At 18.1% G+C, this 26,511-nt stretch overlaps 6 protein-coding genes across 6 annotated transcripts; 4 read left to right on the forward strand and 2 right to left on the reverse strand.

Annotated features, from left to right (window-relative positions):
- Positions 1 to 1,884: 1,884 nt before the first annotated feature.
- MKS88_001747 (uncharacterized protein) lies at positions 1,885 to 2,781 on the forward strand (the record flags this gene model as incomplete). The annotated part of the gene is made up of 2 exons (XM_067214703.1): positions 1,885 to 1,971; positions 2,101 to 2,781. 2 exons carry the CDS (start codon positions 1,885 to 1,887, stop codon positions 2,779 to 2,781), a joined length of 768 nt encoding a protein of 255 aa, XP_067074633.1.
- Positions 2,782 to 5,738: 2,957 nt separating this feature from the next.
- MKS88_001748 (uncharacterized protein) lies at positions 5,739 to 6,607 on the forward strand (the record flags this gene model as incomplete). The annotated part of the gene is made up of 2 exons (XM_067214704.1): positions 5,739 to 5,825; positions 5,945 to 6,607. The coding sequence occupies 2 exons, from the start codon at positions 5,739 to 5,741 to the stop codon at positions 6,605 to 6,607; spliced, it is 750 nt and encodes a 249-aa protein (XP_067074634.1).
- Positions 6,608 to 9,325: 2,718 nt separating this feature from the next.
- On the reverse strand, positions 9,326 to 10,490 carry MKS88_001749 (uncharacterized protein; the record flags this gene model as incomplete). Its single annotated transcript, XM_067214705.1, has 3 exons — positions 9,326 to 9,499; positions 9,649 to 10,323; positions 10,464 to 10,490. 3 exons carry the CDS (start codon positions 10,488 to 10,490, stop codon positions 9,326 to 9,328), a joined length of 876 nt encoding a protein of 291 aa, XP_067074635.1.
- A 3,997-nt stretch (positions 10,491 to 14,487) lies between these two features.
- Positions 14,488 to 15,174, reverse strand: MKS88_001750 (uncharacterized protein; the record flags this gene model as incomplete). Its single annotated transcript, XM_067214706.1, has 1 exon — positions 14,488 to 15,174. One exon carries the CDS (start codon positions 15,172 to 15,174, stop codon positions 14,488 to 14,490), a length of 687 nt encoding a protein of 228 aa, XP_067074636.1.
- A 5,763-nt stretch (positions 15,175 to 20,937) lies between these two features.
- MKS88_001751 (uncharacterized protein) lies at positions 20,938 to 21,851 on the forward strand (the record flags this gene model as incomplete). The annotated part of the gene is made up of 2 exons (XM_067214707.1): positions 20,938 to 21,024; positions 21,162 to 21,851. The coding sequence occupies 2 exons, from the start codon at positions 20,938 to 20,940 to the stop codon at positions 21,849 to 21,851; spliced, it is 777 nt and encodes a 258-aa protein (XP_067074637.1).
- A 2,546-nt stretch (positions 21,852 to 24,397) lies between these two features.
- Positions 24,398 to 25,403, forward strand: MKS88_001752 (uncharacterized protein; the record flags this gene model as incomplete). Its single annotated transcript, XM_067214708.1, has 2 exons — positions 24,398 to 24,484; positions 24,612 to 25,403. 2 exons carry the CDS (start codon positions 24,398 to 24,400, stop codon positions 25,401 to 25,403), a joined length of 879 nt encoding a protein of 292 aa, XP_067074638.1.
- Positions 25,404 to 26,511: the final 1,108 nt, after the last annotated feature.

Consider the following 26,511-nt stretch of genomic DNA (forward strand, 5'->3'; position numbering starts at 1 on the left):
AAATATCAACTGTGATATTACATTATTATTAAATAATAAAAAAATTAAGTAATAAAATTTTTGTAGAACATATTTAATAGATATTTATTATTTATTACAAACAAATATGGGTTGAAAAACATTATTACTGTGTATTATTATTGTCTTGATCATTAATCAAAATAAAAAAATTAATATAATAATATAATAGTATTAAAAATTATTAAGCCCTTATGTTATATGATATCTTAGTGTAAATATGTCAACGTTAAAGATCAATATAAATATATATAAAAACAAATTCACTTATAATAGACATATCAAACATGGAATAAATTAAATATCGTAGAAAAAAAAGAAATGGTTTACAAATGCCTCAATTTTGTGAGAATATAAAAGATTTAAGTGATGTTTAATATAATTTAATTATGAAACCGTCAAATAATAAATCTTTTTAGGAATACTAAATATGGTTATTTTTATATTAGACTATAGTTCGATTTATATTAGGAATAAATCTAGAATTATACTATTTTGGGAATTTTTATTTTTTTAATTTAAAATCAGTTTTATATTTAATTGTTTTCTTTCTTTTTTTCAATTTATCCTTTTTTTTCTTTTTTGTGATAAAATTTAATATGAAAATGTTTCTTTTATAATTAGTATAACTTTTTGTGTATATAATAATTTTGTAGCTTTCCCTTACCTTGTTATATACCATTTATTATAAAAATGTTAAGTTATATAATATTTTTTAAAATATATATTTAGCTAGAAAAATAAATTTATTTAGCTCATATTTATGTATATATATTTTATATATATATACTTTTTGTGCTATGTTTTTATAAAAATATAAAAACACTTTTAGATTCGTTCAAAATTTTTCATCACAAAAGTAAATAGATTTATAAATAATTTTCTTCACATATATTATTAGAATATAATATTAAATAAAAAATAATTTATATGTAACATTTATTTGGAAATATATTTAAATAAATTATTCTTAAAATTATTATTACTTAATTTAATGAATTTTAACCAAAATTATAATGAATTTTTTTTTTTTTAATCATAAAAATTAATTGATTTATTTGAATAAAACACAAGAAATTTTTTTTTTTTTTTAAATTTATTGATATATTATGTATAACAATAAAATGTATTTCCAGAATATATGTTATATATAATATTATTAATTTATGATAAAGAAGCAAGGCTTTCATATGGATTACACTTTTGAAAATATAAAATTTCATGTTAAAATTATAATGAAAATTCCATTTCTTACAATGTATTGTATTTCATCGAAAAATCCGTTATATATTAATTATTAAAAAATAAATTAGAATGAAATTCCTTTCTTAAAAAATTAATTTTTTCATTTATTTTTATAATTAGAAACATTTAATTATAAGAACTAAATTTTATAATATATACATTGCATGTACTAAAAATAGTAATAAAAACGAAAGATGATATTAATAAAGTCTTAATCAGTTGTATTGTGTGTACCAGCTACAATTTGTACTTTTTATAATTTTGATAAATCTAATAATTAGAAATATTCAGATAATAGTTTTTTTTTTTTTTTTCAAAAATGTTAATAAAATATTATTTAGGAAGTTTGATATTAAATAATTATTTTATATATTTTGAGTATTTATTAATGAGCTTAAATTACATTATTTTAATTCAAATTAAGATTTTATTAATAACATTAATACAAAAATTTTATAGTTATTTTTCAATATTCCTTTTATGAAAGATATTAAGTTTTGTATGAATTATTAATAAAAAAAAATAATTTTTATTAATATAGATATCTTTATTATTAGATATATACTATAATGTTGTTAACGTTTTTCTAATATATATATTATAATATTATTAATTAACATAATGAAACCAAAAAATAAGTTAATGTTTTCTAATATAATTTTTATATTTATGTCTTTATGTTGGGTGTGCTATATTAGCAGGGATAAGGTATTCTAATATTATTTAAGAATATTTTGTATTATATTTTTATTGTTGTTTTTTTATTAATATATTAGATATGAATTAATTTATTTTTTCTTTAAATTACAAATATTTACATTTTTTTATTTTATTTAGAATAAGTTTAATATATCTTTGGACGAAAACTACAATCTTCGTAAAAAGCTAGATAGAAGAACATGTAGATTATTATCAAAATATAAGCCTATTAAGGATTCAATTACTGTATTATTAAAAGAAAATATTTCAAATAATGAAAAATACAAAGAAAAATATGTATTAAACGATGTTGAATTAACAAGGGGAAGAAATATACATCCAAGTAAAAGTTCATCAAATAATATAGAATACTATGAAAATTCTAGGAAAAGTAAATCTTTAGTATGCCCAAGAAAAGATCCACATTTTGGAAAAAGAATATTAGACAAAATATATTATTCAAATAATGTTAGGTGTGCTGCGAATTCTGATTTTAGTTTTTTAAAAAGGTGTAGAACAAACAAAATATACTTTTTATATGCTTTATTTATATTATTCGTAGCACGTATATTACTAACAATTCCTTCAATAGATTTTACTAAATGGGATGTTAATTATATATCTTCGAATTGGGCATTACCAGTAGAAATTGTAGGCACTATATTGACTTTAATATTTTTATTAATATTTATTTTAGTCTGCAGAAAGATTAAAAAATACGATAAAATGCTGCATGTAAAAAGTGAAATTAATAATAGTCAATATAATCATTTCCATAAAATAGGCTCACAAAAACATTGTTACCAATTTTTTTTTTAGTTATATATATACATCAAAATTATAAATATAATTTCGTAACTTTTATAAGTTCACCTTTAGATATCTAGTCCTTTTTATAGGAAACAATAAAAATAAACGTCTTCAATTTTTTTTTTTGAATTTGAATGTTTTAATAATTTTTAATTTGTTTTTTAAATTATTGTTTCAGTTTGACAATAGATATCATCATCAAATGTATAAATGTGTATTTACATGTATTCTCTTGAAAAAAATATATATGTATGTGCGTTAAGAAGAATATTGATTGGCATAAAACATATAATTGTATGAATGTGTGATAATTCATATTTGACGTAAAATTGTTTCTTTCTGTTTTTTACCTTGTTGCCCTACATGATGACTAACATTTTTATATTATTAGTTAGATGCATTATTAGTTTTAAATAATTAATATATGTATCTTTTTTGTATTTATTAAGGAAATTTTAATATATTCTGGTGAAAAGATCTTAATTTATTACTTTTTTTTTTTTTTTGCTAAATATAAAACATAATCTTTGTTTTACAATATTTTTTTTTTGAAATATGTTACGAAACATAATTACTATAAAAACCTTTTTAATATATGTATGGTGTTTTTTGACAACATAAATATTATTCTATAGATACATAATAATAATGTAGTCTCACGAAAATAAGTGTTATTTATAAACAGTTTACTAATTTATAGGTTCTATACCTTTACAATTAAATGAATAATTAAAAAATGTTCTTCTATTAATGTTCGTTTTAAATGTAGTGCTAATTAAATTTTAGAAAGTTGAATTAAATATATAAGTTTACTGAAAATATTTAAATAAATATAAAAATTATATTTTTATTTTTAAATCTTTAAATGATTACATTAATAAATTGAACTTAAGCTTGTATTACTAGACAATATGCTGAAATTATGTCTTTTTGTTTTTATTTGCCATATTATAATAATAAAAATATATGAAAGTGTTGTATTGTTATAAAAATGAAAAATTTCATTAAAGGAAATGAAAATAAATGAATAGTTTTTTTGGTATATTATAAAAATATGTAGAAAAATATTTTTTTATATGTTGTTTTTATTTATTATTTTCTATTTATATAATAACAAAAGAGTTAATATTATTTTAAATATATACGAAATTGTATATAATTTATTTAAGCAATTAATAATTTCATCAAAATAATAATTATAATTTTTCACATTAATTAAAAATTCAAAAAAGAGAACCATCTACTTGTAAATTATTAACTAAACCGTAATAATTTTTTTTATATTTTAGATAAGTTTTAACAAAGATAATCTAATGAATTACTATATTTTATTAGTGGTATTTTTAATAAAATGTGTGTAATGTATAATAATTCTAATGACACTGGCTTTCGATTAATAGTAAATATTTTTTTTAATTTATTAAATTTTGGTCTATTTTTGATTTATTTGTAAATTATAATATATTATAATATTAATACATGATTCAGTTGTCACATTTACATAGATATTATAAGGTACTGTTTAGTAAATTAAATAACACGTGTATAATTTTTCTTAATGTGTATATATTTAGGAAGTGCAGAATATAACACTAAAATATATTGATTGTTCTGAATAACATAGTTGAAATACTACTAAATAAATTTTAATATAATTTTTGTTTTTTTGTTAATGTTTAATAAAGTTATAATTTATGAAAAAATGTTTTTTTCAGTTAATATTATGTATTAGTACAAAAAGGTATTTTCATATATGATATAAAATACTTGCAAGAAATAACAAGATATATTAATATAATTTTAATATTTAATAATTCTGCGCAACAATTTACTAATCTAGTGTATTTTACAAACTTATCAATAAACTAAAGGTATGACTGATTATTTTATTACTATGGATTATTGTTAATTTAATTATATTTTAAAAAAAGTACCTAAATATTTATTACAAAAAAGCTCAATAACAAAAATATATATTCATATTTACATTTGGTTTAATAAAAAGAAAATAATATTCATCCAAGATAATAATTATATTAATACATTACATATAGTAATTACTTCATAATTTATGTATTTTATATATTTTTTTCTTTTTTGCTTCTTATTAAATTATTTCTAAACGAGTATATTAGAAAAAAAAGAAAAAAATATTTAAGTCTACAGCTTTACAAAATTTTCATTCGTAAATAATGATATAAATATTAAATAATAAAAAAATATGACTTTAAAAAATTATATTAAAAGTATAAAAGATCCCTCATTATTTATCTTTAAATAATATAGAGTTTCGTGCATTAGTTAGTATTTATATTTTTTATTTTTAAATATATCATTGTAAATAAAGGTGTTAATATGTTATGTACTACTAATGCAAGAGCTATAAAAAATAAAATGCAGCATGTTGTATAATATATATTTTCCTGCATTTATTATTATAAATATATTATTTCCAAAATATCACTTTTTTAAAAAGAAATATTTTTTCCAAAATTAGAATTATTAATAGAATAATATGAATAAAAATGTTAATTATTCTTTTAATATATAGGCAAATGTTTTATCTACATTATCTGAATTCTATACTCTATGTAAAAATAGTATATAGGAATGTTAAAAAATCACATATTTTTTTATTATTATTAAATTTATTGGAAATAAATTTATTTAATTTTTCAAATATATTGAATTATATATCATTATTATTTGTTAGTGAATATAAATTATAATATTTTTATTAATGTTAATTTATTATAAATAACATTAAGATAAAAATTATATAATATATTTTTAAAGTTATTTTTTCTTGATTACGTTTTAAAATGAAATAATGTCATATACATTTTACTAAGTTCTTATGAAAAAATAAAAAAATAAAAATAAAATATCATTTATCATTAGGAGTACATTATAAGATTGATAAATTTTTTCTTATTGCATATATTTCATTTTTACTAATCTATATCATGGAACGAAAAATTAAAATAAACTTTTTATTTAAAATTTTTACGTTTATCTTTTTAATTTGGATATGTCATTTTGATAATGATATGGTAAGATAATATTATTTAATGATATTTGTGTTATTCTTATTTTTTGCGTCATATTGTTATTATTACTTTGTTAGAAAAAATTTATATATTTTTTAAACCATGGATATTTATTTTTTTAGAGTATCGATAATGAATATTTGTATAAAAAGTACATTACTGATATAAAAATAGTTACAAGATCATATCGATTACTAGGAAAGCATAAGCAGGAAAAATGTTCAGATATTGTATATATAAAAGGTGATACACCAACTATCAAGGAATACCAAAAATTGAATACATATAATAGTAAAAAAGTAACCAAAGGCATAAATAAAAAGCAAAACGAATGTTCACTATATAATGCAAGAGGTTATGAACATGGTGGGAGAAGTAAAAATTCTGTGCCCTACGGAAGAAATTCACAATTAGGAAAAAGAAAATTCGACAAAATATACTATAGAAATACACTTAGGAATTCTACTATTGCAGATTTTAAGTTTTTAAGAAATGTTACAAAACAAAAAGCAGTTCTTATTTGTATTTTATTGAGCTTCCATGCAATAAATGGAATACTACTATGTTTTCTAAAACCAGACAAAACACTAGGTAATATTTTTACGCATTGGGATATTGGAGTATATGTAGGATTTTCTATATTCACATATATAGTTATATTATCGTTTATTCATCTCTTCATTTTAATGGCAATGTATATAAAGATAATACATAAGAAACGTGAAATAAATAATACAGCGTATCCTTCTCTTAGTGAAGTCTTTTATAACAGTTATAATACATAATTCCATAAGAAATGTACACAAATAACATATCTATATAAAATTATAATTTATAAAGTCAAATATGCATATCTGGATTTGTTGATAAGCAAAAGTATAAATATGCTTTTTTATTTTTTTTGTTATTTTAAATGTTATAATATTTTTTACATTGAATTTTAAGTTATATTTTAACCTTGATTTGATGTTATTGTCCACAAAACTATTTGTTTATTTATTAAGATTTTTTTGAAAAATATATATGGGTAAATATAAATATATATAAGTAATATTAATATAATTTTTGTTGATTTCTTTTTTCAGTTTTTAGTGGTTACTGTAAAAATAGCCTTAATTATTTTTGCTTTATCTGTTTCTAGAATTAAATGATTATTTGTTGTGTAAGTAGAAGAACATATTATTTGTTTATAATTAAAAATAAGATTGTCTTGTTATTTACATGATGAAAAGGATTCAATAGTATTTAGTTGTATGGATATATATATATATATATTTATTTAAAAATAAAAACAAACTTTATGTTTATTCTACGTATAAGCTTTAGGATAAATACATTATAATACACATTTTTTTATAAAGTCTTTCTTAAAATTTTTTTTATTTTTTTGAATGGTCTAAATATGAAGTTATAAACATATCAAAATATTCTTTCTAAATGTATTTCTGAGTTTAGGTCTTATGGTAAATATTTTAATTTTACTTTAGATGCAATTTCTTTTATCTATTTTGTTAACATATATGTGTTGTTTAATATAAAATTAATTCTTTTTTAAAAAGTAAAAGAATAAATTGCGAAATTTTGAAAAATTTAAATATATTTTTATTTACATACATAATAAAAAAAAGGTTAAAATGAATACAATTTGAACTATTAAATTATTTTTTTAATATGCAAAAATTGTTTTATTATTTCAATATTATTTCTTTAAAATATAAATAAAAATAATTTTTTTATTACTGAAACTGTTTTTTTTATAATAATTAAATTATTAATAATATATATAGAATTTTTATGTGAAATAAGAAAATGTTTCTTATAAATTAGTTATGTTACAAATATTTTTAATCGATGTTACATAAATAAATCATTAACGAAGTATTGCTTTATTAATTTTATAGTTTTCTTTTACTGTAACTCATCATAAAATTCGCTATATATACGTAGTTTAATAGATCATTAAAACAAAAGAAAAAAAAAATTATTAAAATATAAAAAAACTTAAATGATGTCTTTATATTAATATGAATTACAAACAATAATCTAGGCAATTATTTCCGTATTAATTTTTTGATTATTATAAATATATAGGCATTAAAAATAAAATTGAATACCTAATTATCATCTGAATATTCATATATATACTTTTTATATGAATATGTCGATATTTCAATAATAATGTATAATTTCAATATTACATATTTTTTTGTTTTATTATTCTGAACGTGCTATTATGTATAATCTAATAAATCGCATATTTAAATTAATGATTAAAATCCAGGTATATAATAAAATCCAAGTTCATGCATAGTAATATGAAATAATTTAAATGTTTAAGTATTCTGAAATTTCTAATTGAATAATTATAACCTCATAGGAAAATATTCCACGATAAATAACGAGATTCCCATTTCAAAACATTTAATTTCTATTAAAATGTATATATAAAGGGTTCTAAGGAAATTAAAAAAAAATGGATTACATTAAAATATCTGAAGAAAAAAATTACCTTTAATTTTTTCTTATACATTATATGTTATTATGTTACTTGCTAATATATTTATAAAATATTTTGTGCATTTTTCCTTTTGTGTAAAGTAAATTAAAATGAAATTAAGAAATATAAATATCTCTTGTTGATATTGTAATATATTTTGGTGAAAATATTGAAACGGTAATGCATTGTTATGCATGTTTTTTATTTATCATATATAGATTTCTTTATTACTCTTGATTAACATAAATAAAAAAGTGGATTTTAAAGAAAAGAAAATTAAGAATAGAACTTTAGAAAAATGTATTTATGAATTAATGTAAAATGGATAGCATTCTTACTATTAAAAATTGATCAGAGATAGAATTAATATACTAATGATCATTTATCAATATTCCTACTACCGTGAGATACATAGGATATATTATTTGAAGACAAGGTTAAAAGTTTTGTATAATTTTTTAAAAATTTATTTCTATATAATTTTAAGAAAACAAGGAATAATAAAAATTTAAAATAAAGTTAGTTATAAATAAAATACATTTAATTTTTGTTTATTGAATAATATTTTTATTTTATGTTTATTCTTTTTTTTTATATAATAATGTTATAAGTGTTCTGTTTCATATTTATTTTTGTACTTTTTTTTTTTTTTCTTTTTTAATACTAAACTAATTTTACTTCATATTTTTGTGCACGCAAATCAAAGTTTGTTGAATAGTGTTGTGTTACTTATATTTGTTTTAAAATTATTGCTTTTTTAGTTTGAAGAAGATAGAATATATAACTGGATTCTTGTGTTACTGTCTCCTACAGTAGTATATCATTTATATTATCCTTTTCTTTCTATAAATTTCATACAGTCATGTTTGTAATATTTATACACACTCAATCGTTTCCTTATATTTAGTGTGTTTTACTTATTAATGAATAACCCAATTATATGCAGCAATTATGTCACTAAATGTTTGATTTTTTAATGCATATAATATATACAGTAATATTTGTATTAAACTACTCCTTGAGTTTGATAACCTACATTATGAAAGCTTTCTTCATAATTTCTACTTACTTCTTCACATGTGTTTACTAAGGATTCTCTTTTTTTTTCTTCTACTTCAATAAGTTGAATTATTTTTTTCCTTTGTAAACGACTATATAACCATGATTTTATTGGAGTAAACTATATGGAAGTAAAAGAATATGTATATATATATATATATATATAATACTAAAATGTGTTATTTTATTTTATTATTTTTGTTGTTTGTAATAACGAATTATACTAATCATTTTACAATATTCATAATAATTATTATAATTTTTATTAACCTTATATAATAGGAATAAAGTGAAAGTTGCTATTAATACTGTAAGAGTTGTTAAACTGGCAAAAATTACATAATTCTTTTTAGGTTCTAAAATTCTTGGTACATTAGGACAAGCAGTTACATTTATCATTTGTTTATTATATGCTTCCCTAAAATTGTTTAACTCCTCACAAAATTCATTACTATTACTTTCTTCACACTCAATATAATATCTAATATATAAGTCATAACATCCTTGAGCACTTTGACAATTAACACTTTGAGTTGCAACATTTTTAATAAAATTGTTAAACTTTTCATATAAGTCATAAAGTTCATTAAATTTTGTTAAAGTAGTTTTATCAATTTGTTTTATATATTGCTCACATATATGGCCAAGTTTGGAAGAAAATTTATTATATTCATCAAACCAACTAGATGGCTTATTATATTTTTCATTATTGTTTATCCAGTAATTCAAGTATTTACAACGTCTTATTCTTTCAGGAAAATAATCCTTCTGTATTTTCATTAAATATACACCAATTTCTTGACAAGCTTCTGTAAAGTTAGGAACATTCCCAGACACTTCAGCACATGTTTTTCCAGGATTTAGTTTAGAATAATCAACATAAAAATCTTGAATAGTCTTATCAAAATCCTGTTTGTATTTAATAAATAATTCCACGGAATTATCCTAAAAATAATAAAAATTAATAATAACATTTAAATGAGCAAAATCCCGCTTACATGAAATATATATTTATCTATTTCTATAACAAAGAGATCTTGAATACAACATTATATATAATTAATATAATATAAATATAGCTTTACGTTTTCTACTGTAACTCCAGATGCCATTGTATAAAAGAATATATGAATTCAATAAAATAAATTATATCGATATCATGTTAATACATATACAAATGAAAGAAATTCTCCATAGTACATTTATATATAGTATATTCATTTTGTCATGCATAAAATCTAAAACGAAATTCCTTAGAAAAATGTCTTAATTAATTTTTACTTAATATTATAAGAATAAAGTACATTCTGTATAATATAAAAAAAAGTCTTTAATTATTAATATAATAATTTGGAAAAATATATTACTTTATTGTAATTAAAACAAATTTATACAAAAAAATATTTTTCCAATTATTTATTATTCATATGGGGATTATGTAGTTGTGTATATATATTTTAAAGAAAATTAAGTTAATTTTAATACATATTTATATAAATTGTACATTATATTGGAATATCTATTTAGGTATCTACTTTGATTTTTTATTATATTATAAATATATAGATACTATTTTTTTTGAGAGTATAGCTTTTTCGCTCCTATTAATTATTCTCTGTTTCTAATGTTAAAATAACACCACTGAAATTATTTGGATTAATGTTTACTATATTTTATAATAATATATATGTTCGTTAAGAAACAAAACTTCATGATTATTGCTGAAATTAAAATTTTAGTAAATGAAGGAGGAATTTAAATAATATATAAATATTATACCTGAAAATAAGTATTTTTTTGTTAAATTAGAAATATAACTTTTTAAAAAATTAGTTTTAATTATAAATTTATTGTTCCCTGAGTAAATTACATTGCATAACTATAAAATAATCCCTTAATTCTCTCCATTCTATTACATATAAATGTTAAAGTTTTAAGTTTATTTTACATTTGACTATGTATAATATGTATTTTTGTATTGTATATATAAATATATACAAAAAATTAGATATTATCATACTATAAATTGAATTTAATTATAAAATAACAGTAACAGAAAAAAAAACTTTAAAATATTCCTAAAGCCTTTAATAAAACTTATTAATGAAATTATTTTGTATCTGTATAATAATAATTATATAGATTAATATATCAAATAAAATTTATCAATGTAATCTATATAGAATACATCCTACTAGAAAATATGTTTACAGAAAGCGTTTAACCTTCCCTTAGTAATAAAATAATTGTAAAAAATAATATCGTAATATTTTTTTTTTTTTGTATATTTAATATTATTCTATTTATCTCTATACTTTGCTAAGTGAATTGTTCCATATAGCATTTATTTCAATGTATAAAGAGAATTATAATAATATATTCCTATTATTAATGCACATTATATACTAATTTAGATTCCAATAAATTATAATTATACAAACCTCTTATTTTAAAGCAATTGTATTTGGAACGATGAAAATATAAATAATTATTTTATTTACAATCTTAAAAAATTATGCTTACATATGGAGGTTTCTTCTGTTTAATTTTAAGAATCTTTTTAGGAATTTTTGTTAATGCTTCCCATGCTTGATTATTGTGTATAATTTTCTCACAACTATAGGATTTTATTTTCTATAAATGTAAATATTTTATTTAATTTATGTTAATTTCTACAAAATCCATTGTTTACTATTCCAAAATAATTGCATTTAATAATAAAAATAAATAATTCTAAAAACGGTATTCTCAATTAAAACTTATATAAACATATTTGTGCATATAGTTAATTTCATATGTCTTAAAAACAAATAAGAAATAACTAAAACTATATATTAAACGAATAATGAAAGAATAATATCATCTTACACACATAACTGAACGGATATCACGTATACAGCTCTATAAATAGACATAAAACGAAAATTTCATGAAGGGAATTATAATTTTATCTCAATGATAGTTATTGTTTAGGATGGTTAAAATTATTGTTGTTTCTATGTATAATATTTATTTTTTCTCTATGGTTTTATTTTATGATTATTATTTTTATTTTATTTTATGATTTGAAGAAAATTCGTAAAAAACACATTTTTGTAGATTTTAAAGCATACTAAGTTTTAAAAAGTTAAGTATCCCTTTAATATGTTTACTTCTTTGATAGTAGATATTACACAATCGTTAGTATTAAATAATGTATAAAATTAAGCTTCTTATTTAATCAACTATACATTACATATTCATATGATTTAATTTTTATAATTACCTTTATAATTTTCAGAATTATCTAATAATTAATGCTAAATACATTAATACAAGTAATATATTATTATACTTCATGGAAAAATAAATTTTCAAGTGTGATTACAAGTAATAATTGAGGTAGCAATATATTGTTAACGATATATCTGAGGTATTCAAATAAATATGTTAAGAAACAATAGAAGTATAAAAATAATGAATAAAAATGATAATTTAACCCAAAAATATCATTACAATTTCATGGAATTAACTTTGTTCCTTGGAATTTTAATGCTTAAAATAATATATTTAAAATAAACAAACATGAAAAATTTTATTTATATATTAAATATCATAATTTATATATTAATATAACATATATATTCCTTTCAATCCCATATATGTGTCTTTTTCATGCTATAAATTTAATTATGAATAATTTTATTTAGATAACCTTGATACGCACATGTTTCCAAACAAAACTGATTATAGTGAAAAATTTTATTATTATAAATTAGAAAAGAATTAACTAATATAATATAGAATAATTAAAATTATATGTATTCCTGATTAATAGAACGTAGTTAGAGTTGTATTTACCTTGTGTAAAACGTATTTATTTAATAATACAGTAAAGTATGGCTAGTTTTTGCAAGAATATGGAATTCAATCTTTATATATTTAATAAACATATAAATATAGAAAATAATAGTAATAAAAACATAACAATGTGTTATGCGTTAATTTTTATTTTATAACTTATAATTTAATCAGGACGATAAAATCTTGTTATTTTTATAAGATAAATTATTAAAAGTAATTTTATGTATGAACTATGCATTTTTGTGTTAACAGACATTGGTTTATATATGAAGAAAGGGTAGTTGTTATTATCAGAATAAAATATATAGCAAAAGGTTTGTTACTAGTTTATTATATTTTACTTAATATATATTATCTGGTTATTACTTTTATAGAATATCTATTAAAATATATAATACGGTTAAAAGCATATTAAATTAATAAAAAATGTAATATTAATTTTTTTATTTATGTACATATAAAAAAGATAAACTCAACAAAATAATAATATGTGCTGTATTTTTTTTTATTTTTAAATCGATATATTAAGGTGTTATATTTTTTTTATGATAATAAAAAAATTATAAATAATTTTACTGTTATGCTTATACAAATGTGAACTAAACATAAATTGTTTTTTTTTTATTGTATGGTTGTAATTTTTATGATAAAATTAAAAACAAAATATAAGAAACTACATTTTCCTGTATGAATAATCCTAATTAATGCATATTTATGTCTTATATACCTAATTTACTAAAAATAATTAAATAATAATAGAAACATGTTCTTAAACGTTAAATAAAATAAGAACTACGTATATTTCAATGAAAAATATGTTTCAATGTAATTTATTTATTTGATCTTTTTCATATTATATGAACTCGAAAATGTTAATTTATTTAGCACAAATATGCTTCAGAAATGAAAAAATATATATATAATGCTAGAAAATACATTTTTACACAATATAAAATATGCTAATATTTTAAGTTGACAATTAAAATATAAATGATTTACTTATATTGCTTTATATATATAATTATATTAAGGAAATTTTTTAATATGAAATATATAAAAATGAATAATTCAAATGTTATATAATTGTAGTAGGGGTATATACTTTTTTATTATCCGGTTTATAAAATTTTATATACCTTCGAATTACTGTAATAAGTATTAAAGCATTATAAGTTTAATTTTTTACAGTTAATCGTTGTACGTATTTTTTAATATTATTAATATTTATAAAATATTTTGTAAATGTTAAATTAAAAATGTTGTATTTTATAGTTCAGGTGAAAATTTTAGGGGACATATACCAGGATAACATGTATCACCAACATATACTTTCCATATAATACTAATAAAGAATAAAATTATAATTATTACTATATATAATATTTTAATAATATTTTTTTTAGATTTAATTAAAGAAATTACTTCGCTATTTTTTTTTAAATATAAAGCTGTTTTAACTATATCTTGATGTTTAATATTATGATAGGTATTACTCGACCTATTTTGGAATAAACCTGTATTATTCCTTGGTTCTACCTTTTTTAAAGATGTATGTATATTTTTACGTTTTTGAACATTATTATAATGTTTTGAGTTATTATATTTGTTTTTTAAATTGTGTTCAAATTGAAGTGAATCATAATGTTTTTGTAATTTTGTGTATCTCATTAAATCAATAAATTCCTGATTAGAAATGTCACGCTGCATTAAATTAGTAAATGTTTTTCGAAATTCATCCTCATTTTCCAATAAATTTAGTCTTTCTACAGAGGAATTATCACTTTTGTATAATAAATCATCTGTTCCTTTTTTTAACATGTTATGTTTTCGTTCTTCTGCTACTATTGTTTCACTACATAGTAATCTTCTAAATCCTGCACTGAGTGTGTTATTTCGATTGTATTCTTTTTCGCATGATTTACGATGTACGGTTAGATAAATATAAGGTTGCATATTCTATATTCAAAAAGAGAATATATATTATTTTAATAAAAAACATATTTTATATAAAAAAATAAAATAACACAAAAGAACAAAAACAGTATATATATAATGAGTGTTGTACCTCAGAGAGATATTTGCAAGTCCATATTAAAATGAAAAAAATAATAGATTTAGTATAAAAGGTAAACATATTTGTATTTTGTTGTATAATGAATATTTTAAATGTTCACAAAAATTTTGCAATAATTAAGGTATTAGACGTATATAATATTTTTGATAATATTTAATAAATGTTTGTTTTATAATTTATTTTATTTTTTTTTTTATTATATCAACATAGAAAAACCTTATATATTTTTATTTAAATAAGTATAAATGTAGAATATACAGAAAAACAATAATATATATTATTAAAAAAAAAAAATTAATAAGAGTTTTATTTAAAATAGTCGTTAGGTAATATTATTGAAATAAAATTAATAAGATATGATTTATTAAATTTTAAGAATATAAAATTGCTTAAAAATTATAACTCAACTACATACAACTTATTTCTAAAAAGAACAATTATATAGACTATATAAGTAAATAAAATATTTCATTAAGGATATAATAGAGGATTAAAATCTAGAAGTAATATTTGCATTAGTATATATGTAAAAAGTAGTTTTAGTACAATTTGTTTAAATCCGTTTCTGGATGATGAAAAATAAATAATTTTCTAGAGATTATATATTAATTATTCTGTAATATTATTGATAAATATTATTAGTGGAAAAAAAAAAGCTATAGATAAACTTAGCAAACTAATAATATATTACATACGTTTATATACATATACAGTATTAATTTTAACTATAATTGTATATTAATTAATAAAAACTATGTTTATGATATATAATTATATAATGCATAAGTAGTTTCATTTTATGTAATAAAAAATATAAGAGATTTTTGATATGTATAATAATTTAAAAATGCACTTTATTTAATCCTTGAAAAGGAAGTGTATTCATATATGAAGTGAACACTCGTAATAATAAAGTGTTAAAAAACATATTAAAATTATAAAATATATACTTTTATTGTACTTGGTTTTAAGAAGATTCCAGTAATATAATTAGAATGCAATAAGGTAATAAAAAAAAAAAAGATATATAAAAGAACATCTTTTTATGACATACATTTTTTTGTTAAACATGTTTCTCTTATTATTTTTGTACATTATTTATTTTTTTTTTGTAGTTCTTGTAATTTTAAAAAATTATTTTTATTTTAAGTATTTTTTTTTCATTTGATAAATTTATTTGATTTTTGTTAATAATTTTATATTATTAAATTCAATACGAAATCCTCATAAAAAATAATCCATGAAATCAAGAGAAATATTTTTTAAAACTATGTTAACAAAATTTGTTGTGATGAATTATGATTAATAAAATTAAAATGCTAAGAATAATAAAAGGAAAGAGTTTTATATTGTATTTATATGAAATATATAATTTATTTACAACTTTATGTATATTTGATAAATTTTTTTTTTTTTTCTCACTTTTTATTTTTTTTTTAATATATTATGAATATCATAGTTTGATACCGTAATTTAAGCATTATATTTATTTAAACGTGATAGAAAATTAATAAAAATTTATATGATTTAATGAATCTTTTATTATACCATAAGAATTATATTATATATTTCTTTATTTGTTTACTTATTAAAAATATAATATATAATAATAAATTTAATATGTTCAGTATGCATATTTTTAACATAGTATAAATAGAAATATTGCAATCATAAAAAGTAACACAACGAAAAAAAAGAGTATAATTAATTTAATTATATTTAGCAAAATACAACTGTTTAAACAACAGATTATTGTTTTCTTGTTTTTACTTAATATGTATAAATTCCTAAAGTAAGAACTGTTGTATAGATTATTAAAATATTTTACTTGAATATCTAAACTAGTAGTTCATATTATTTCGTAGTTCACTTTATAATTACCTATATATTATGATATAGAATACAATCTTAAAGAATAAAATGTCTTCAAAATAAAATAAAAAAAAATTTGTCTTGAAGATAAATATAATTTTATTTTATGTACATACTTTTAGTTATACAGATAAATATAGAGTCGTATAGTACTATAAAATAAGCTTGTTTTACATTGAATTACACTGAATATGAAACATATAATATTTATGTATGTTATGCTAATGTAAAATACGTGATATTATTGTTATATTTAATTAATGTTGTTTAATCATATTGGATTAAATATTTTCGTTCTATATAAAATATATTTAATATCAAATCGTGTAATTCTAGAATTGATATATCAAAAAATATTATTTAATATTTTATCACATAACTGACTAATTAGTTAACGAACTATAAAAATTATTATATTTGTATTCTACATTAATATATAACATATTTTTATTATTACAACTTATTAGACAATATAAAGAAAATTATATTTTTCACAGCACCTAATGATAATGTTATTTGCAACTATTTATCGAATTGTCGTTACAAAAATTATATACATGAATTTGAAATCATAAATATCATATATACTATGTTAAGCTTGATTAATAACATTAGTATTATTAATTAATATTAGAATATTTTTAACTTAAAATTCTTCTTACTTAGTAACAAAAGAAAATTTCTACAAAAGAATTACTATTTAAATTCAGGGTGTTTCTTATACCTCACTAAAAAGTTTAATACTAATTTTTATATAAGAAGCTTTTTTAGTTCTCTTATAATCAAACTCAGCCGTATCCTATTATTTTTCATTAATATTCTTAAAAAAATTTATTCTTTAATTTATGTATTTTTGTATTTTTTTAATCACTCTTCATTTAACATGTACAGTTATTTATTGCATATTACCAATGATTATTATAATTTAACATTTATAAATTAGGATTATATGTAGTGTTATACGCTATATAGTATATCGAGAAATTTATATATGTCTTCTAATTTCTAGAACATTTATTAGTTAACTGATTATTTTGTTTATATAGATATATAAACATGTTTATATTTTTTTTATTGAAGGAAGCATTATTCTCCAAATGGAGTAATATATTATTAAAAAATTTATACTGGTAAATAAGACACCATTAAAGAATTAATTCACTGTCATAATTTATTAAAGGAATAATGGAAGAGCACAATTATTTTTCACTGAAATAAATTATAGTTTGAGAAAAAGAAAAAATATGTAAAATACAATAAATGTTAATGTAATTACTGGAAAGTATTAAGTAAATTCTTCCTATGTATCATTCTAATGTTCTTCTAGTCATGTGCAGCTTTTATATGTAATAAGATTCATTGAAATTGTGCAGCATCATGTATCTAGTTAACAAATTTTAAAAATAGTCAACATTTGCAGCTGTAGAAATTTTATAAAAACCATAATTACCTTTGAAAATATGAAATTTCCTACAAAAACTATAATTCCTTTGTATAATATATATATATACAGATTATTATATAATCACGCTTATTTTACAGTATGTACGTAAGTACTATATATATAATGACTGAAAAATGAAAACATTTTACACTTAGTAAAAGAAGTAATTTTTACTAGAAATATATAGAGGCGAAAACATTTAAAAAGTTTTTCCTTTTCTAAAAAGAAAAAAATATAGATATACATAAATAAATTATAGTTGTAACCATATATTTGATACATTACACCCTAAAATAATTGAACATGTATAAGAATATTTTATTTTTTTTATATATTTTAGTATACAAAATGTATAAACATGTAAATAATATGAATAAATATAATAGTATTTTAAATTTAACTAATATTATAGGTTTGTCTTAAATATTAATAATATTATTTAATTATAAAAAATACTAATAGAAAATATATGTAAAATCCATTAATATATATATAATAACACAATTTTATTATTGAATATATATTTCATATGTAGATAATTAGAGGTTTCAAAAGAATAAAAGGCTATATGTATAAGATTTCCTAATTTAGGGGAAAAATAAATAATTTAGTTGAACGCAGTTATATTTTTTAGGAAAAAAAGTTAAACAATTTTCTAGAGAAATTGAGTGATTCTAAAATTGAAAAGAAGACTAAATTTTTAGAATGATTTAATTATATAATACACGTTTATTACATTATTTACCTTATAAGGCATATGTGTATTTTTATGAATATTTAAATGTTTTAAAATATATTTTATATAGAAACTTTAGCTGTAAGTAAAAAGGATAGACGAATAAATTGTGAGGAAACGTAAAAAAAACTATATAAGTACCTTTATGTATATATCAATTGATGTTTTCTATATATGATAACAATTAAAATGTAATAATATTTTTTTAAGGTATATATTTTTTGTCGGAAATTTAAAAAATTATATTAATTTAGTGATATATTCCAGTTTTTTAATTATTCACATGAAAGATATAGCTATTTAAGTATAATGATATAAAGAGATATCTTCGATTATTACAATAATTGTACGTATTTTGTTTTTATATGTATTACATTATTAGTTATAAAATATAAAAACAGAAATGTTGGGGTATAACGTATTTTTGTTGTTAAAAGTATTTTTAATAAAATATTATTTATTTGTATATTTATCTCGATTTACTGTACTGTATTTCTAAAACTTATTCTCACTGTATATTTTTAAAAGAATAAAGGAAAAATAATATATCTTTTCTAAAAGTATAGATAGAAAAATTAATAATTAATGTATTCTTTTATAATATATTGTTATTGGTTCTATTTTGTTATGTACATATAGTATAGTACATATTATTGTGAATTTATTTAGTGCGTTATATTTTTAAATTAGTGAAATTATATATAACATTTACATATAGTTATTATCCTTAAGCCACTATTATTATTTTTTTTTTTATTATATTAATATTTTTTCTATATACATATAATTAATTAAAAAGAAATTTAAGAAATCAAAAAGATAAATGTATTTATTCTTAATTTAGAAATAAAAGAATAAATTTAATCTAATTAAAATATGGAATTTTTGAAATTTATGGTATCAAAATAAAAAATAAATTTATATTTAGTTTTAGAATATGTATTTCTTCATATATTACGTAGTATATATAAATTTAACTTATGTTAAAAAATTATACTCAATAAAAGCTTGTATATAATTAAAGACTAATTAATGTATTTGTTACAATTAATATAACATTATATGTTTTTTTTTTATTATTACATTTATTATAATGTACGAATTAATATTTTATTAAAAAATATTTAGTTTTACCAAATTACAAAGTTTATAGAATTATAATTATTAATATGATAACAATCATAATATTTATAATAATTATCCTAATATATAAAGGAATATAAAATATATATATTTTCTACATTCTGTATAGTACATAAACGTAGAATATATATATAATAAAAAATTACATATTTATTTCTTAGTTTATTTTGAAAATCATAAATAATATAATCATTTAATTAGTTAACAATTTTATATAAAAAAATTATGAATTTTAAATATTAATGAAACAATTAGAATTATTTTATTTTAGTGAATGTAATTTTACATTGTATATCTGATAAAATAAAAATAGTCCTATATAGTTTACTAAATATTTACAAAGTAATAATAAAAATATAATTTTAACTAAATTTAACAAACTTCGTCCTTATGAGTACATAATTGAAGTTGATTCATTTTGATAATATAATTTAAATAGCTTATATGATGGAACAAAATACAAAATTACATATTATTATTAAAATTGCTGTTTTTCTCTTTGTAAGGTGGATATTCAAATTTAACCGTGATTCGGTGCGATTATATTACTTACGTATATTTATCTTATTTGTATTTGTAATATTTCATTTTTTTTTTTTTTTTTGTACTATTTTTATAGAATTATATTATATTTTCATATAAAAAAATAAATATTTTCTTTGTTCATTTAGAGTAAATTTAGTAAATCTATGCATGAGAATTGCTGTATTAGTAGACGATTATATACGAGAAATTATAGATCATTAGCCAAATATAAAAAGAATAAGGATTCAAATAATATTTGTTTGGAAGAAGATATAAAAAGTAATAAAGTGAATGAACAAAAAGATATATCTTATAATAAAAAAAAGGGCAAAAGAACAAACAAATTAACAAATAAAAGCTTATTAAATAAATCGCAATACTATACAGAAGTTATAGATTATAATAATGGAATGTTTGATGGAAAGCATTACCATTTTGAAAAAAAATGGATCAAAAAAAAAGATTATGACAATTTTCTTGAAAAAAAAAGGAGAATTAATGATATAGCTTTAAAAAAAATAAAATTTAGAAGTTACGGATTTGGAGCTGCCATATTCTTTCTTTTTTTCTTATTTGGAATAGGGTTACCCATATTACGGACTTTTGACTTTGTTGACGATTCAACTTTTACACCATTTAAAACTTGTTGGGAATTTATATATAAAGGATTAAATCTAGGAGAAATTAAGGCAGGATCATCAGTACCAGGGGTAGAAAATTTTTTTTTAGCAGTATTTTTAGTACTTACGATTATATTAGCTGCTTTAATTATAGTAGCGATTCCTAAGATTTTACGAAATAATGAAAAATATAAAAAACTTAAGTATATGTCTTAGAGAGATGAATAATATTAATTATACATTTTATTGTAATAATGCTATTAATCTGATGCAATATATATGATATTATTATTGATATAATTTTAATATACATAAATTTATTTGCTATAAATTTATAAATATATAATGGTATTCTCCGTGCATATTGCATAATACAGAAAAAAAATTTTCTCTACAATTTTTTGAGAATTAGAATATTTTAATATTTTATTATAAGCATTTTAATAAACAAATAATTATATCATTACTCTATACATTTGACATAACATGTATATTTATGTATTCACACTAATCTATATAATATATATATATATAAATATATATATATTTGTACTTTAAAATGAATAAATAATATAACATATACATATATTTATAAAATATTTGTGATAATTTATAATTATACTAATAATTTCTATTTTTTACCTAATGTCTTTCTAGTCTAAAATTATTTAGTATAGTGGTTATTAAGAAAATGTATTATTATTCTTAAGTTAAGAATAAATGTTACTTGTTTTGTATTTTATGAAAATAATTGCATAAAATTTGCTATACGTATATATATTTATTTTTATTTTATGAAGCAAATTAACATATATATTATACCACGTGTATATTGTAGAGTATTTTATAGAAAGTGCTAACTGTCAAAACATTTTTAAGAGAATTTTAGTTTTTTTGGAATTATATAAATGTGTAACTATGAATATATAATGAAAAATTATCTTATTTAAATAGCTGTTATTTATAATATTTTACTAAATTGGTTATTATTAACCAATTTATTTAATTGAAGAATCAAAAACCTTTATCACATTTATTATCACGCTTAATTATAGTGCCAATTCAATTTCACAAAAATTAATTAAATATATTCTAAAATGAAAAATAATAAAAAAATTTATATTATATTTAATTTTTTATGTCATTCATAGAATAAATTAGTTAATTAAGCTTAATCTTATATTCATATTATTCTGTACAAATATTTTTTTCTACATTTTGATAATAGTGAAATTCTGATAATACATTATATATCTGTAAAATTCTAAATTATGCATAAAATTAATTAAAATAAATATGTATATTCTACAAAATTTACATAACATGTTGGTATTTATTTATGACTTGTGCTATAGCGTCAGATCTATACATATATTTAGTAATGTTTTCGTTTTTTTTTAAATATATATATAAATGCCCATAGTTTATATTGACTATTAGTAATTCCATATAATTATAGAGCTAATTTTTCAAATAAAATTAATTAAAAAAATATGAATTTTTTCTTAAAAGAATTTATAAATATTAGTTTACATTTTACGTTAGGATTCATGAATTCGAATTCACATTATTTCTAAGGAGTCAACATTTATTGGTGTAATTTTATTTTTTGTATCAAATATACAGAGGGATTTTTGAATATTAAATATTACAATTCTGCTCTAATATATAAGTTGATATGTTTTTATACTCTTCCATTATTTCTGTTGTGTAAATTTTGATTTAATTACATTTTAAAAAATCACTTAAATATTTATTATAATATGATGCTATAAGAAAAAAATAAATGAATATTTATTTTTAAAAAAATAAAAAAAATATATTAATGTACCACTAATATACTACTAACAATGCATTTGATAGAAGTATTGATTTTCTTATTTTATTAAATCCGAACTCCATGTATATGTATATAATTATAGAAAGAAAAAAAATTAAGTCGAAAATAAAAAAAAATATTTTATAGAAATAAAGGAATGAATTTAACTTAATTAGAAATAATAATTTTAAAAAACTATTATTCAACAATTATAATATATGTGCAATTAACATAATGTTGTTTTATATATTTTGTGGTATACTATAATTTAGATTTTATAAATATATATTTTAACCTCTTAAAAAATGGAGGGATCATAATTAATATAATATAAAATTATACAAAATATAGTAACTTCATTTATCATTTCTATTATTCGGTTATTATAATAATTAATATTATTTATCAATAATATCCGACGTTTTGAAAAATTTATATTTATAAAATTAAAATTATTACTATAAACATATTGTTAAAAGTAGTTATTGTTGAACTATATTTATGAGTGTATTCTATATATTCTATAAATTATATATTCTATATATTCCATATACTACATAAACTGAATATACAGAAATATTAAGTAATCTTTATTTATTTTTTTTAAAATATTAATGATAAATTGTTTAATTTCTATAATATATAAAAGAATTAAATTATATATATTGAATTATTAAAAACGAATTCAAAATATCTCATTTCAATGAATATTTGTTTTTTAAAAATAAGATTGGTATAAGAATTAAACAACATAATTAAAAGATATATTTCCTTTCAATGTTCTAAAAAATATTTTGGGTATATAAATTTAACTATGATTTTACTAAAAAATACTGAAAAAATATATTTAAAATAAATATAACATCATTTGTTATTAGAAGTTTAGTATGCTACAGTTTATATATTCTATACTTAATATGTTACATTATTGTAAAAATATATAATGGATAAAAAGATTATGTTACTCTTATTAATTAATTTATCCGCTATTAGTTTTTTAACAAGGATATGCAGTTTCAAAAACGATATAGTATGATAATACATTTTATGCGTATTTATATTATTTTTATTTTACATGTTTCTTTCTTATTATTATTGTTATTTTACCATTAGATTATTTATTTTTTTAAATTATAAACATTTTCGTTGTTTTTTAGAGTAATTTTAATAAATCATTAGGAAAAAAGCGCAGTGTAGGTATAAAATTAGATTTAAGAACTTATCGATTATTAGCAAAATGTAAGAAGTATAAGAATTCAAGTATTTTAGGTTTAGAAGAAGAAATATCATGTAATAGAGTAAACGAAAAAAAAAACTTATCTAATAATGAAAAATGGGAGAAAACAAAAAATAGACGTTCTTACAAAAGTTCATCAAAGCATAAAGAAGACGATCAACTGGCTAGAAAAATTAAATCTAATAAATTTGAAACAAAAAAATGTTCTCATCTTGAAAAAAAAATATTCAAAGAACTGGATTATTTTGATTTTCTTAAAAATAACAGAACAATTAGTGACAAGGTTTACGAAAAATTAGTACTTAAAAAATGTAGATTACGAATTTTTATACCTGCAATATTGCTATTGTTTTTTGCATTAACTATTATATTAGATTATACTTACTTTTATGGGCTTATATGGATACTGATTAGAACAGTGACAATGTGTCATGGATATGGATGGTATGGTCGTTTACATAAATTTTTGGAATCATCCGATTTAAATTGGTTGTTCAAGTCGAAAAGTGGAGAATTTGTGTTAAAGTTGGTAAAGAAATCAAAAACGCAAGATTGGAAACAAGTAAAAGGACACACTTATGTAGAGAGTTTCTTCGGTTATCTAGTATATATTGTACCATTAATAATTTTAGGTGTAACACTTATATTAGGGCTTCTTTATTATCATAAAAAAGTTATAAAATATCAAAAAATAAAGTTCACGAAAAGGTAATAAGTATAGAAGAAAACATTTTATTTTCTGTACTATACTTCTTAATTTGACGTAATCCATGTAATATCTTTAGTATTATGCTTAATAAATATGCATAGAAATTATTATAATTTATAAATACTACAACGTATAACTATCCTTTTTGATATAAAATAGTAAAAAAATATGTTTTCATTTTTTTTGTTAATTTGAGCATTTTAAAGTTTTTTAAGTTGTATTATAGAGTTTAATTTTCAATAAATACAATGGTTTCACATAAATATTTTTGTATATATTCAGATTTTCATAAAAAATATATGTATATGAGTTAAAATGAATATATAATAGAACAATTCGTATAATTTTATTTTTATGTCATAACTTATATTTGATATAAAAATTGATGCTCTATATTTTTATTCTTGCCTTAATATAAAGTGATTATCTTATTTAGTTTATTAAAAAATAACATTATTAATTTTATATTATGAATGGATATTTTCTCTTTTGTATTTTATGAAAATTAAGTAAATATATTTCCTTGGATTAATAAGTATATGTATATATACATTATTTTTTTGAAAAATGATTAACTTAATATATATTTTATAAATAATTTTTTGTGATGGATATGTTATAAAACAAAACTATTGCATAAGCTTTTTAATAAATTTTTAGCTTTTCCTTGATGATATAAAATTGAAGTTAAAAATACAGAATAATAAAATAATCTTATTAAATAACTATTATTATTAAATGTTTAAGATATTAGAGTTTCCATGTTTATGCAATTTAATTATGAATCAAGAACACTTATTATTTTATAATTGTTATTATTTGTGGAATTAAGTTAATATAGAATACATTAACCACATATATATTATAATAAAAATTTATAAAAAAATATATTACATATTTTTATACATCAATATAATGCTAAAAAAATGGATTAAATATGTACATATATTACTGCACAATATGAATAAATTTATTTTTTCCTTTTTCATAATAGTAAAATTTTAATTAATTTAATAGGTATATGAAAGGTTAACTTATTTTTATAGGAAACGGATATAAGTATTTATTTTCTACAAATATATGATAATATACATGGACATTATACATTTGT

This window comes from Plasmodium brasilianum, chromosome 6 (assembly GCF_023973825.1).
Source record: "Plasmodium brasilianum strain Bolivian I chromosome 6, whole genome shotgun sequence".
Taxonomy (NCBI): domain Eukaryota; phylum Apicomplexa; class Aconoidasida; order Haemosporida; family Plasmodiidae; genus Plasmodium; species Plasmodium brasilianum.